The 13,203-nt window shown below is 49.3% G+C and overlaps 1 protein-coding gene across 3 annotated transcripts in view; it reads right to left on the bottom strand.

Moving 5' to 3' along the window:
• Positions 1-938: 938 nt before the first annotated feature.
• Positions 939-13,203, bottom strand: part of LHX2 (LIM homeobox 2) — a 32,577-nt gene continuing 20,312 nt past the window's right edge. For all 3 annotated transcript variants that reach the window (XM_043469518.1, XM_043469519.1, XM_043469517.1), the window contains exons 4-5: positions 11,596-11,801; positions 939-1,843 (exon numbers count right to left, since the gene is read on the bottom strand). In XM_043469518.1, coding sequence (XP_043325453.1) covers positions 1,556-1,843; positions 11,596-11,801 — 494 coding nt within the window. In that variant the 3' untranslated portion in view covers positions 939-1,555. The remainder of the gene's footprint in view (positions 1,844-11,595; positions 11,802-13,203) is intronic.

Here is a 13,203-nt window from a genome sequence, read left to right as displayed (position 1 = left end):
AGTTGCTACACCTGCTTGATGCATCTGGCAATGACAGGCAATGCCTGGACACACACATTCCTGCTCTCCGCCTGCAAGGTCCTGGGGCGTCACTTGTCACTCCGTGAAATACGCCGAGCTCCTACTGATGCCAGGTCCTCTGCTGGGCCCTTCAGCACACCTCCCTTCACCCTCACTGCAGCTGTCACGTAAGGGTCATGGCTGACACCTCGCTGAGGAAACTGGAACCGGGACAGAGAAAGTGACTTCCTTCAGCTCACACTGCTCAACAGTAGAGAGACCAATGTCATTCGGCCTGGCTCTCGTTGTCCATCCTCTCTGCATGCATCTTTGCTCTGGATTTCTGTGATTACCTGAAGCTTTATTAGTAAAGGAACCAAATTCATTTGGTTTTGCCCTGGTGGAAGGTTCTGAAATTCTGTGTCTTTCATTAGGAAAACTTGAGCTTCAGCTGCCCTTTGGTGACGGCATTCACTCCGTATGCGAACAGGCCTCCCTCCTTGCGCCACATACCCTTCCAGCCCAGAGAAGAGCAGAAAAAGCAGGTGTGATGGCCTCTGACCTTTGTCACCTGTATCCAGCACGACACGCTTATTTATTTTTGAAAGAACAAATGCATAAATGAATGGCATTCTGCTTACACACACCTCACTTGGTACATAACACACATGCTAAGACGATCTCTTGTCTGTCTTTGCCTCCACTCTAAATTCCTTAAGGGCAGGATTGTGTCTACTTCATCTCTGGATCCCAACAAGCAGCCCAAAGTCTGGCACAAAGAGGGACCCCACAAATATTATAAATAAATATTTATAAATTATTATAATTAAATATCATAGATACAGAGGGGAAGACTTTGGAATTTATCTCTGGGCTTCAGTAAGACTTTTTTTAAGTCCTGTGAATTTCACACCTCACTCAACAGAAGAAGCACCAACTAGTTTCAATAAGTGGTTTTATTACTGGTTAGATTTTACAAATTCTGATATTCGAACAGACTTCCACCTTAAAATTCTAAAACAACAAAGCGACCGTTGGAGGGGGTTTGATTTTTTTCCTTTTTTTTTTTTTTTCTGTTTAGGACTATTCAAAGTAACAAACTTTTTTTTTCTTTTTTTTTTTTTCTTTTTTTACATTTTTGCTCTGGTCATAAATATACAGAGAAAAAGAGGGAGAGAAAAAAATGAACAAGTCATCCAAAGTATGGAGATAAAACAGTATTCCTAAGGCACGTGGCAGTCTTTGAAAATACAGAAGCTCTAGCCAACTTAAATTATTTGTTGTTTTTCCTCGCTCAGTCCACAAAACTGTACAGTGACACAAATGTTGTGTTGCAGATAGATCTTCCAAGTAATTCCAGTCCAAAGAGCTGTGTCAGCCGGGGGTGGGTGGGCGCAATTATTTTCTTCCTCAGTTTCCAGGCGAGATCCTAAAATGTGGTTAGTTAGTTGCTCAAAGCCTCTATTTTAAAATACACTTGGAATTCAACTAAAGATAATTTCTTTTTTAAAGAAATTGTGGGGCGGGGGCAGAGGTGGGGGCGGGGCGAGAGTCATTAGAAAAGGTTGGTAAGAGTCGTTTGCGAGGGGCTGTGAGGCTCGTGGCCCTCCAAGTTGCCAGGCACAGAAGTTAAGACGGACGTCACAGTCGGCAGGGTGGGGCTAGTCAAGTCTGTGAGGGTGGTGGGCGTGCTGGAGGGGCTGAGCGAGGCGTTGGACAGCTCCGAGGCCGGCCCCGACGGAGTCCCTGTCTGCAGCGCCGCCTCCGTCGACTTGTCCACGCCCGTGTTTTCCTGCCGTAAGAGGTTGCGCCTGAACTTGGCCCGGGCGTTCTGAAACCAGACCTGCGTGGGGGAGAGGGAAGGCTTGGTCAGAGGAAGGCGGGGCGGGCAGGACCAGGAGATGGGCAGAGCATCGCCCCCACGGTTTAACCCAGAGATGCTCATGGGGGTTCTGCCCGAATGGCGGTGGGGCTGGGGATTTATTTAAAAGTCTGGCTAGGGACTTCCCTGGGGGTATCAGCCTTCCAATGCAGGGGACACTTGTTTGATCCCTGGTTGGGGAGCCAGGGTCCCTCATGCCTCAGGACATTAATTGAGCCCCAGTGCTCCAACTAAGACACAACACAGCCAAAGAAATTAAAAAAAAAAAATTTTTTTTTAAAGGTCTGGCTGGCAATACTTTGTTCTTAATAAAAACATCCTTTCCTCAAACTGCCTGTAATGGGGGTCTCCCCTTCTGTTAGAAGATTCCAGAGCTCAGCCCCTTTCTCCAATATCTTAGCCACTAGCCACATGTGGCCACCCAGCACTTCAAATGAGCCCTTAAACGGCTGGTCTGTAGCTGAGAACCATATATCAGAATCGTAGAACCATATCAGAAGGAGGTAGAATATCTCAGTGGTCACTTTTATTTTCATGAATATATTTTCTATTGGACAAATTGGGCCAAACAAGATATAGCCTTACAATTAATTTTACAAGTTTCTTTTTGTTTTAACAAAGGTACTGGGACATTTTCCATGTAAAATTATGTATGTGGCTCAGGCTGCATTTCTCTTCTGTTCTGGAAGATTCGCACAAACCAGATTTCCATCATTTTTCACCATGGTTGAGAGATTTTTCTCAGCAGTCGACTTTAAGCAGGCAAAAGATCCCACAACTCCTTGTTGGTACCAATTTTCAAGGTTTTCATGGTAAGTCTGGGAAATACCAGAATGGGTGTAAAGAACACACAGGCCTCAATTCAGTAAACGATACCACTACTAATCCCCGTCACCATCACGTGGAGAAGGCACCCTGGACCACTGGGTTTCAGGTCTCCGGGCAGGGTGGGAACAACTGCCCGATTAAAGATCCCCCTCTCCCAACCTGCCCTCATCCCAGCGTCCTTCATGGGGGAGGATAGGGGCAGTTACTGAGCTTGGTATGAAAAGAATGCCCAAGAGAGAGAATATGGGTTTGCTTTCATTTTTCCCTTGGCGCAGATACAGGCACACATCCACGCCCATGCCATTGCACACGAGCCTGTACACACGAAGCATCAAAACTTGTCCACACAGCAGCGCCCCCCACTACTAGCAAACTGCACAGACAGATCCTACTGTACCCTGAGGTCCTCAAAATACTTTGGGAGAAGCCTAGAGAATCTAGGGGGGGTCGGAGGTTCTAGCTCCCAAAGAAAAAAATGCCAAAGGGCTGGGCGCCTTCACTTCCCTTTGCGTGAGGAAAACACCCGCCAGAAACCTCCCCATAAAACAAAGGGGCTTAGGGAATTTTACAGATTCTGGGGTGTCCAGTTGCATATTTCCAGATGTGCCTGCATTTGCCTGTCTTCCCAGTGTCTCAGACAGGGATGGGAAGGGCCAACTCCTGGCCCCACCCTACCCTGGGGACCACCTCAGAGAGAGGGGCCTGTGGCCTCCAACCCTTCTTTTTGGTGGCCTGATACCACTTGGGCTCAATTTAAAAGCACGGCCTCAAGAATCCTGGGGTAAAGAGAGAGACGGCCACTGTGAGGTTGGGAAACAAAGCTCTCACCCCTGCACACTGGATCTTTCCAGGAAGAAAGCACATTTTCCCCTGGCCTTCTGCCAAAGCAAGCCCATCACCTCTTCGGGGGGCTCGCAAACAAGGACAGTGCTTCTAAGACCAGCCTCCAGAGGCACTGCTTGGGGTGGGGCCCTCTTCCCTGCCCAGTCCACAGAAATCTGCAGAGGTGAGCCTGTGTGTCTGTCTGGGCCAGAGAACGACCAACAGAGAAAATGATGGAGGAAGTCCCCAGCAACCTCAGAGAGAGAAGTCGACTCCCCCAAAGTGTCATTGCAGATGAAGGGGATGAAGAAGGCTGGAGCCTTGATGCTCTTGCCATCATCCTATCCTAAGCGTGTGTGGCCCTGTGAGTGCCCTGTGAGTCTGACTCTCCAAGCAGGAGCAGGAGCTGGAAGCCCGGGGCGGGCAGTGCATCGCCCATTGATCTGGAGCTCCAAGCCCTTGGGAAGGGCTGGAACCAGTTAGTTGCTGGCTGTTTGCTATTGCTCCGGCGTTGCCCCTAGCAGTGGTTTGTAAACAATGACACCATCTTTCACAACAGCCTTCTCTGGTTTACTGGATCTGAGGCACTGGGAATCTGTAATGAAAGTCAACAACTCAAGCAAAAGCCAGTTGCTGTGGGGGTTTATGCGGAGTTTGTTTCTCACCCTAAGCCAGGCGTCACCAGAATTCTCTGTGGTATTTTTTTTTTTTAATCCTCTCCCAAGAGGATATTAGAACAGGGACCCTGTCTAAGCCATCTTCATGTCCCTGGGGATATCACACAGGGACTGGCAAAGATGAAGAGTCAAGTCACACACTCTGAGTTAATAATAATACTAACAGATAACATTTACAGACCTCTTCGTGCCAGGCACCGGTCCCTCCCCTAACATGCACCATCACAGCTTATCTCCATGACTGGCCAAGTAGGGGAGTACTGTCATTATCCCCATTTTATAGACTGAAAACCAGAGAGGAGGCTCAGAGAGGCAAAGTCACTTGCCCAAGGTCACACAGAGGCCAAGCAGAGGTTAGGATTCAGGATGATCTGCCATTAAAAAGTCCATGCTCTCCCTGCCACATGATCCAGAGTGAGTCAGCAAGTGAATGAATAAATGAATGAATAAGCGAGTGAGTAAACAGAGAAGCAACTGTAATGCAGTGGAAAGGGCGCAGGTTCTAACTTCGTAGCTCCAGTTGTGCTTCTGCCACTGACCAACCAAGTGACCTGTGCAAGTCTGCTACCTCGGGGTCTGCCTCATTTCCCTGTCTATACAGGAAGCGGGCTGATCCACACTACACCATCTCTATGGCCTCTTGGGGGTGCTAACAGGCTGTGACTCCAGGGCAACCGCAACAAGGAAGAAGACCTGCTCTACCCACTCAGCTCTCCCTCTTCATCTCTGGGGGGGGTGGGGGGTGCCTCAGTCGGTGCCTAAGTCCCAGGTGAATGAGGTAGCCCATATGGCTGCGTGCCCCCTCCTCAGATACCCACTGGCCTTGCAGGCTGTGCTTTGCCTCACAAATCCCCTTCTTCAGGATTCTTTCATCAAGGAGGCCAGGAGGGGCAGTGGGAAACCCTCTTTGCCCCACAGATCCCCTCCAGGGCCACCGCTAAGGAAACCAGCCAGAAGACCAAAGCTTCAAGCCCCCAAATGTCCACTGGCATTTTTTCATGACATCAAAACTAATGGCTGCACGCAGAGCATGTGGCCAAAGATGGGACAAGTGGAAGTCAGGACCCAGCCACTCCACGCAGTTGCAGAGGAAACGTCTTATGATGAATGTTGGGAGGTGTGTGCTTAGTCGCTCAGTCGTGTCCGACTCTTTGTGACCCCATGGACTGTAGCCCGCCAGGCTCCTCTGTCCATGGAATTCTCCAGGCAAGAATACTGGAGTGGGTAGCCATGCCCTCCTCTAGGGGATCTTCCCAAACCAGGGATAGAACCTAGGTCTCCTGCACTGCAAGCAGATCCTTTACCAACTGAGGCACCAGGGAAGCGATGAATGTTACGTGAGGGAAAAGAGAATAATAAATCATATCCTCTGGTATCATAACTTCATAAAGCAAGTAATAACCACCAGTATTATCCACTCACAAGGCAACGGCCAAGCAATGTTCTAAGCATTTTACACATGTGAACCCCGGTTAGTGCCATATAAGGTTGACACTAATATCATGGTCAGGTGAGGAGCCTGAGGCCCACAGTCCAGCCAAAGAGGTAGAGCTGAGAGGTGAGTCCCTGCAGGCTGGGCCCATACCCCCATCCACTACTTGACCTCCAAACTGTACATCTGGATCACTGGTTTCCTGTGTCCAAATAAGGGTAATTTTCCCCTCTATTTTTCTAACCTTCCTGTATGGTGGGGCTATTACTTTATAAACTTTAAGGAAAGTTTTCTTGAAAGAATAAAAAATGTGAGCAGTGGACTGGACATCATGATCCCTTGATTCCAGCTCCAGGGCTACAACTACTTTGCTGTGAGGCCTTGGACAAGTCACTCTACATCTATGGGTTTCAGTTTCCTTTCTTCTAAAATGGGAGATCTGGACCAAACCACCTATAAAATTCCATCCATCTTCAGCCGTCCGTTACCAGATCAAACACTCCCTATAGTCCTGTGCAAATGACGGGCAGAACAATGTTCACTCTCCCCATTTTACAGGTGGGGAAGCTGAGGCTCAATGACCTGAAGTCCTAGTTTAAACCTCACCTCCTTGGTGAAGCCACTGCTGACTACCTCCCTCCCCAGGTCAGGTCCTCACATTTATGCTCTCGTTGCACCCCTATTTTTCCATCCTAGCACTTCTATTTTATTTTTGTCAAGAGTTAAATAAGGGCTCTGTGGCCAAAAACATTTGGGAAATGTTGGATTAGACAATGTTGAATCTCCTCAAGATTTCTCAATGCCTGTACTAGTGCCAATGTACTCTGATCGCCAAGAGAACTCGGTCAGTCTGTAGCCTACCCCAAACTTATCTGGTCCTGGAATCACTTAAAAGATATTTTAACTATGAGGTATTTCAAATACACAGAAAAATACAGAGCTCAATCTTATCACCATTTTAATTATTTATACACTACCTTGCTGGACATTGTCTCCCCTCTGGACCATGCACTTCCAGCCAGGCCTGTTCACTGCTGGGGTCACCGCAGAATACTCAGTACCTCATGCCCTGCCCAGAACACGGCAGGTCAGTGTGTGTGTTGAAGTGAGTGAACAGAGGAAAGCTCGTATCCTCGCGTCTTGAGCTCTCACACAGGTTAGTGATGACTAATGTCATCTAAAGAATGTTGATTGTTAAAATGTATTTTCCTTCAAAGTCACCCCAGGAACCCCTAGGGAAACCCTCACCCTTCCAAATCCATCAGCTCACCAGCCCCTTCCCCAAGCCTATGGCATCTTAATATTCTGCCTTCCTGACCCCTGTCCAGGAGAAAAAAGAGGCAACACAGAGGTGCATGGATGTGCTGAGGAATGGTCTCCAAGAATTGGTAAAGTTTAACGTCTTAATGGACCTCTCTGTCCAAGAGGCCATTCTGTCTCCCAGTCACGTTGCCGACTGGTGACAAGTATTAAGGCTGTCCTGCTGTTGGTAGTGACAATTCTGAGCACATTTTCTGCCCCTAGGGCTTTACAACAGAATTCCCACTTTCCTACCAAGACGTGGCATCTACGGCTCACTCCTTCCCTCATCTCCCTTCTGTACTGCCGCATTCGGGGCTTCCCTAATAGCTTAGACAGTAAAGCATCCACCTGCAATGCAGGAGATCCAGGTTCAATCCCTGGGTGGGGAAGATCCCCTGGAGGAGGAAATGGCAACCTGCTCCAGTATTTTTGCCTGGAGAATTCCATGGACAGAGGAGCCCGGCGAGCGACAGTCCATGGGGTCAAAACAAGTTGGACACGACTGAGTGACACACACACACTGCTGCATTCAGCAACTAGATCCAAGGGGAGGGGGCGCTGAGAATCTCAATCGCTATACTATGCTATACTAGAAAAGCTCTGCCATCAGACCGATCCTGGTTTGACTCCTCTCATCACTTACTAGCTGTGAGACTCAGTGCAAGGATTTTAGCCTCTCTGAACCTCAGTTTTCTCATCTGCAAAATGAAGATAATTAAACTTTTAAATGTGTGCAAAAGGGAATGGTAGACAACTCTGCTAGGTAAACGCGTATGAAATATAGTATGCGTTGAGTCCCTAATATATACTTTATAAATTACCCATCATGTCATCTTATTTACTCCTTGCAACCACCTAGTGAAGTATTGTTATCATCATTTTACAGCTGAAGCTCAGAGAGGTAAGTCACTTGCTCATGACCACAGGGAGTCAGTGGGAGGGCTGAGTCTGGACCTCATATCAGCTTCAAATTCCGGCAGGGATACTGCACCCCAGGCCTGCCATGTTGATGGTGCTTATGTATTACAGATTCAGTAACAGCCCAGAACCCCTAGATACACACAGACACCCCCCACCCTCCCCCCCAGGGACCCACATCATCTACTTCTGGGAACACAGCCTCAACCTCAACCTGCCCCACCATGCAGACCACAACCTGCAGGGGGCACCCAAGGCCTAGCACCATTAAGCTGGCGTAGCCAGTGATGAGAAACCATTTCATGGGCACCTACTTTGTAGCAGCAGGCACCATGCTGGAGCCTTCCAATTCATTGTCTCAATCCTCAGGAATTCTCAAGGTGCAAACTATTATTATCTGCACTTCAAAGACAAGGAATCGGGCTCTGAGAGAAGTTAAAGTGTCCAAATCACATTGCTGATATGTCAGAAAGGTGTTACCTTTCAAAGCCACACTGGCTGCTTTGCCCCAAACTGCCCCCAGCTGGCCCATCAGTAGTCACAACACTTGGGAGAGGGCCCCACCCTGCCAATACTGGTTCCTGTATCCTCAAGTAAATCACTTCATCTCACTAGTTCTTAAGCTTCTCATCTGCAAAATGAGCAGGAAAATATCAAGGTAAGGGAGATAGATGAGTGACTGGAAAGACAATGCTTCGCAAACTGCTGCATAAGCATCACCCATTGTGCCATTAGGGAATATTAAGGATTTGTACAGGAGACTGGGAGAAAGGGAAGGAGGGAGAACAGTGGTCCAATGTGCCCTTCAGGTACGACTGTCCACCCCAGCGATGTTCAGGCTCTAATGGTACTAAGAGGCAGTCTCTGTTGGATTGGCTTAGAAGAGAAGGAGCAATGCCCATTGATTAGATGGGCCTGGATTTGGATCCAGCTCTGCTACTTACCAGCAAAGTGTGACCTGGGGCAAGTGAAAATCATTTGGGCCTCAATGTTCTCATCTGTACAGTGGAGGAGAAGGGATCATGATGCCTGATAGTGAGGACCTGATGAGTAAATGTATGTCACGAGCCTTTTAACACATAGTAGACACAGGAGACCACTCAAGCATATATTGATTAGTAGACATACCATAACTGTCAGTGGTTCTCTCTCTCTCAACTAGACCCATGTCCTGGCTCTTACCAGTCCCCATGTGGAGAGGGCATGCAGGTGCTTACAGCCCTAGCTCAGGATTCTAGGGGAGGAGGAGCAAGCCTAGACCCAGGTCACCCAGGTGAACCTTTCCTTACACATAGGGTAGATAACTGGTCTCTCCCCTGGTCTTCCACAGAATCCCTCTCCTCCCAATTGATCACACTATGGGGAAACTGATCGTGGGTCAGTCTTGATGCCTAACAGCTGAAATTCTTCAGGGCCAGGGCTGTGGCTCATCCATCTCTGGGTCCCCAGGGCCTGATGTCAATAGGTATTTGGTCAGATGAGCGGTAACTATGCTGGAAATGCAATGCACTCCTAAATCAAGCCACCTGCCTTACTAAGGCCAAGAGAGACTGGCTCCTCACTCCACATTCAGACTCAACTACAGGTGCTTACTCTTTATTTCATTTAATCTGGATTAAGTGTGGAGGTGTGTGCACCCTAATGGTGCCTATTTTACAGATGAGAAAGCTATGGCTCAGAGAGGTAATTAGTTTGTCCAAGACACACAGCCAATTGAGTAGAGAGGCAGAAGGGAACCAGCTCTGCCTGACTTCAAGTCCCTGTTCCTGCCCCTGCCTGCTCCAAGGGCTTGATTCACGGATCCTTTCGATGGAAAGATGGGATTCACCAATTCACCATAAGGGCATCTTAGAAAGGAAGGACTACTAACCAGAGAGAAGGTGGCGACTGCAGATCCTCAGTCCAAATTTCCCCAGGGCTGAAGAACAGAGGGGGCACCAAGGAGGGTCCTCTGATCTAACCCCCAAAAGGAAAAGTCCGAGGGAAATGGACCAGCGGGACCCGAGACCCCAACAAGCCGGGCCGCGGCAGGGTCCCAGCCTCTTCTCGAGCCTGGGCCAGAGAAACCCTTGGGCAACGCGGACCCAAACGCAACCGCGAGGTTCGCGGAGCTCTGGAGGGAGGGGGAGAGGGGCGGGCCCAAGAGGCGCAACGGCGTCCCATTGGCGGGCCCTCAGGTCCCTCCGCTACGTCACCGAACTGGCGAGACCAAGCTGCCCCAGACCCCACTCGTGGTGCGCCGCGCTGAGCGCCCGGATTCCACGGTCTCCGGAGACCTGTGGATCCTCACCGGCGTCACAGTCCCCTCCGGCCACCTCTGTCACCCCCCCCCCAATTTTTTTTTTTCCCAAAGTCCTAACAGACTCGCTGGAAAACAGGGTGGCTTCACAGCCTTCAGGGTCGTCATGACCCCTCACCCACCGGTGTTGCCACCCACCCCGGGGCCCTCCGTCCTCAAAGACTTGGGGGCTGGAAGTTGGGTCTGACTGGTCTGCACTCAAATCCCAGCACCACTCCTCCTATTGTGAGACCACAGTCAGATCACGTCTTCTCTCGATTTTCCTACCTCAAAATGTGCATTATTATCCCTACAACCACATGGTCTGAGGAATAACCTGGTTACACTGGCTATAAAGGGAGATATTCTCCCACCTTATTATACAGATGGGGAAATTGAATTCTAGCCACCAGAATAATCGTTTATACTATTAACTATTTATAATATGTTAACTGATGAATCTAGTTAATGTTACGCTCACCCACCATCCACTGAGTGGTTAAGTGCCAGCTACCCTGATGGGCACTTGGCATTATCTCAATAGCTCCTGTAGTGTAGATAATTTTTGTGCCCATTTCATATATAAGGAAACTGAGGCTCAGAGGGGTTAAGTGATTTAAGGCCCCGGATCACAGAAATGAGTAAGAGGAGGAGCTGAAGATTTAAAAATTGGTGATCCAGGACACCGTCACGAATTTGGGTCACCCTGGACTCCCCAAAGGAGGTTCTTAACATCTCTGAGGGGATGGACGGACCCTTAGGAAATCTGGTAAAAGCTCTGGATCCACTCTATCAAGAGAGCACACTCACATACAAGAGCAACGCTGCAGTTTCAGAGGCACCCATCTACTTCCACCCAGGGGATCTGCCCTAATCCCTCTCCCTTACCAAACCTTGCTTCTGGGAGAGTCTAAGAAACAACAAAGAAACAGAAGGAAAATCCAGAGACAGAAAGAAAGAGAGAAACTAGAGAGCAAGCAGGGAGCAAGCAGCAGAAGGAGCAAACGGCTAACAGCAGTTGCCTTGGACGGGCATCGCGGTATAAGGGGCCAGGGTGGGGAGGGGAGCTCTGGATTTATCTGAAATGCTTGAACCTTTTACAACATGAACATGTTTGTGTGTCACTTGAGTAATAAATAGCAACTAAGAATTGCTTACAAGAAAGAAAAGAGACTGTGTAGACAAAGGACAGCGGGACACACGGACACAAAACAGAAACGGAAGGAGAGAGAAGACCTCAGAGTTGCGGGGGCGGGGGTGGGGGTGTGGGGAAGCGTGAAATACAGCCAGAGATAGACTGAAAGATGGAGAAAAAGAACAGGGAAAGATAAACAGATAGGCAGACATAGAACGGAAGGTCCTTCCGCAGCCCACAGCCGCTGTGGGGTTCCACCTCACAGGTTCCTCAGGTCCTGACGCCACCGAGGCCCCCACCCTTAGCCCCGGCCCGGCTGACCTGCAGAACCCGCTTGGTGAGGCCTGTCTTTTGCGCGAGCTGCTTCAAGTCCTTGGCGTCGGGGTTGTGGTTAATGGCAAAGTAAGACTTCATGGTCCGAAGCTGGTGGTGCTTGAAGGAGGTGCGCATGCGCTTCGTCTTCTGGCTGCTCGGGTATGGCTGGTCTCGGTCCAGGTGCTCCGCGTCGTTCTCGTTGCAGCTCAGGGCTGGGGAGGGAAGGCAGAAGCCGAAGGTGAACCTCCTGGCCCGGCCCCCCCACTACACTGGAAGTCCACACCCATCCCCACGCTCCGCCAAATGTTTCTAGCCTCAGGACCACACTGCGGGTGCCGCACCCCACTGAGATGGAGATATTATCCCATTTTATAGATTTATAGGGGAATTTGAGGTCGAGCCATTTACCCCGGGTCTCTCAGCTAGGAAATGCTGGATTCAAACCCAGCTCTAGGAGACTCCAAAAAACATTCTGAGCCATCGTGTTACAATAAAAATAGTAATGACAACAACTTGTCAATGACATTCAACTCCACAAGATGTGCTAATGGGCTTTACATGCAAATTTTCATCCTCAAAACAACCTTTTAAGCCAAGCATTATTTCCTCCCTTTTTACAGATGTTGAAACTGAGGCTCCTAAAGGGAAATCATTCTACCTCGGACACAGCAGGCCCATTATCTTCCCACTTCTCCCCGAACTCCTAAGGAGAAATGCAGTCTGCAGTCTTCCCCACCCCTTGCCCCCACACAGTGTCAGGGGCAGGCACCTAGAAGTCATAGACTTCCACTCATGTTCCAAACCCTCTGCTCGCTTTCATCTCTCCACTCCCACACCCAAAGTACTGCAGGACCCCTTAGCCCTGGGCCGGAGGCGCTGGGCTGGAGGTTGGAAACTGTAGTTTGTAGCTTCATCCTCACCACTGCCCTGTGAGACAGCGGCTTCCCAGTTTTACAAATGAGATGAATGAGGCAGAGAGGTTAAGCAATCTTTGGAAATTTCGAAGAGCGGCACAGTACTTAGCCAGAAAGGGAAGGAAGTTGGAGGAAGAAATTAACATGTATTCTACACCCAGTGTAAGCCTTTGGCCCTACATACATGGGGAGGAGGGGAGGGCTTCACTACTGCTCCAGGAGGTGACTATTGCTATTCACCCCATTTTAAAGATGAGGAAACGAACATGAAGGGAAATGAAGTCACGCCATTGGTTAAGGCTGAGCGCAGATTCAACACTGCAGTTCTCGCCTCCTTGGTGTTTCTTTCCCCTGCACCACAAAGGCTGGCAGAGATGAAGCACGACTCTTTGGGGAGCGTGTCCCTATCCAGAAGGGGCCCAGCTGGGGCTGCCAATGCCTGCAAGGCACTGGGGGTGGGGGACAGGGATGGAAACCTCAGGCCTCAGAAAGTTGCTTAGCAACCTGGTGGGGACATGCAGGACCCCTCTCCAAGATCCCCTCAATACATCCTGAGCCATCCCACATATAAGATCTTACTTTGGGGAGTGTCTCATAGGAGATTAATTCAGTCCCCCCTAAAGTGGGCAGCTGGGAATATATCTCCTATTTCATCACATGCCCATAATAGAGCTGCAGATTTAGCAAATAAAAATACAGG

The sequence above is a fragment of the Cervus canadensis genome, chromosome 5, assembly GCF_019320065.1.
Source record: "Cervus canadensis isolate Bull #8, Minnesota chromosome 5, ASM1932006v1, whole genome shotgun sequence".
In the NCBI taxonomy this organism is placed as follows: domain Eukaryota; kingdom Metazoa; phylum Chordata; class Mammalia; order Artiodactyla; family Cervidae; genus Cervus; species Cervus canadensis.
Note: the sequence above shows the minus strand (reverse complement) of the source record. Positions and strands in the feature narration are given on the sequence as shown.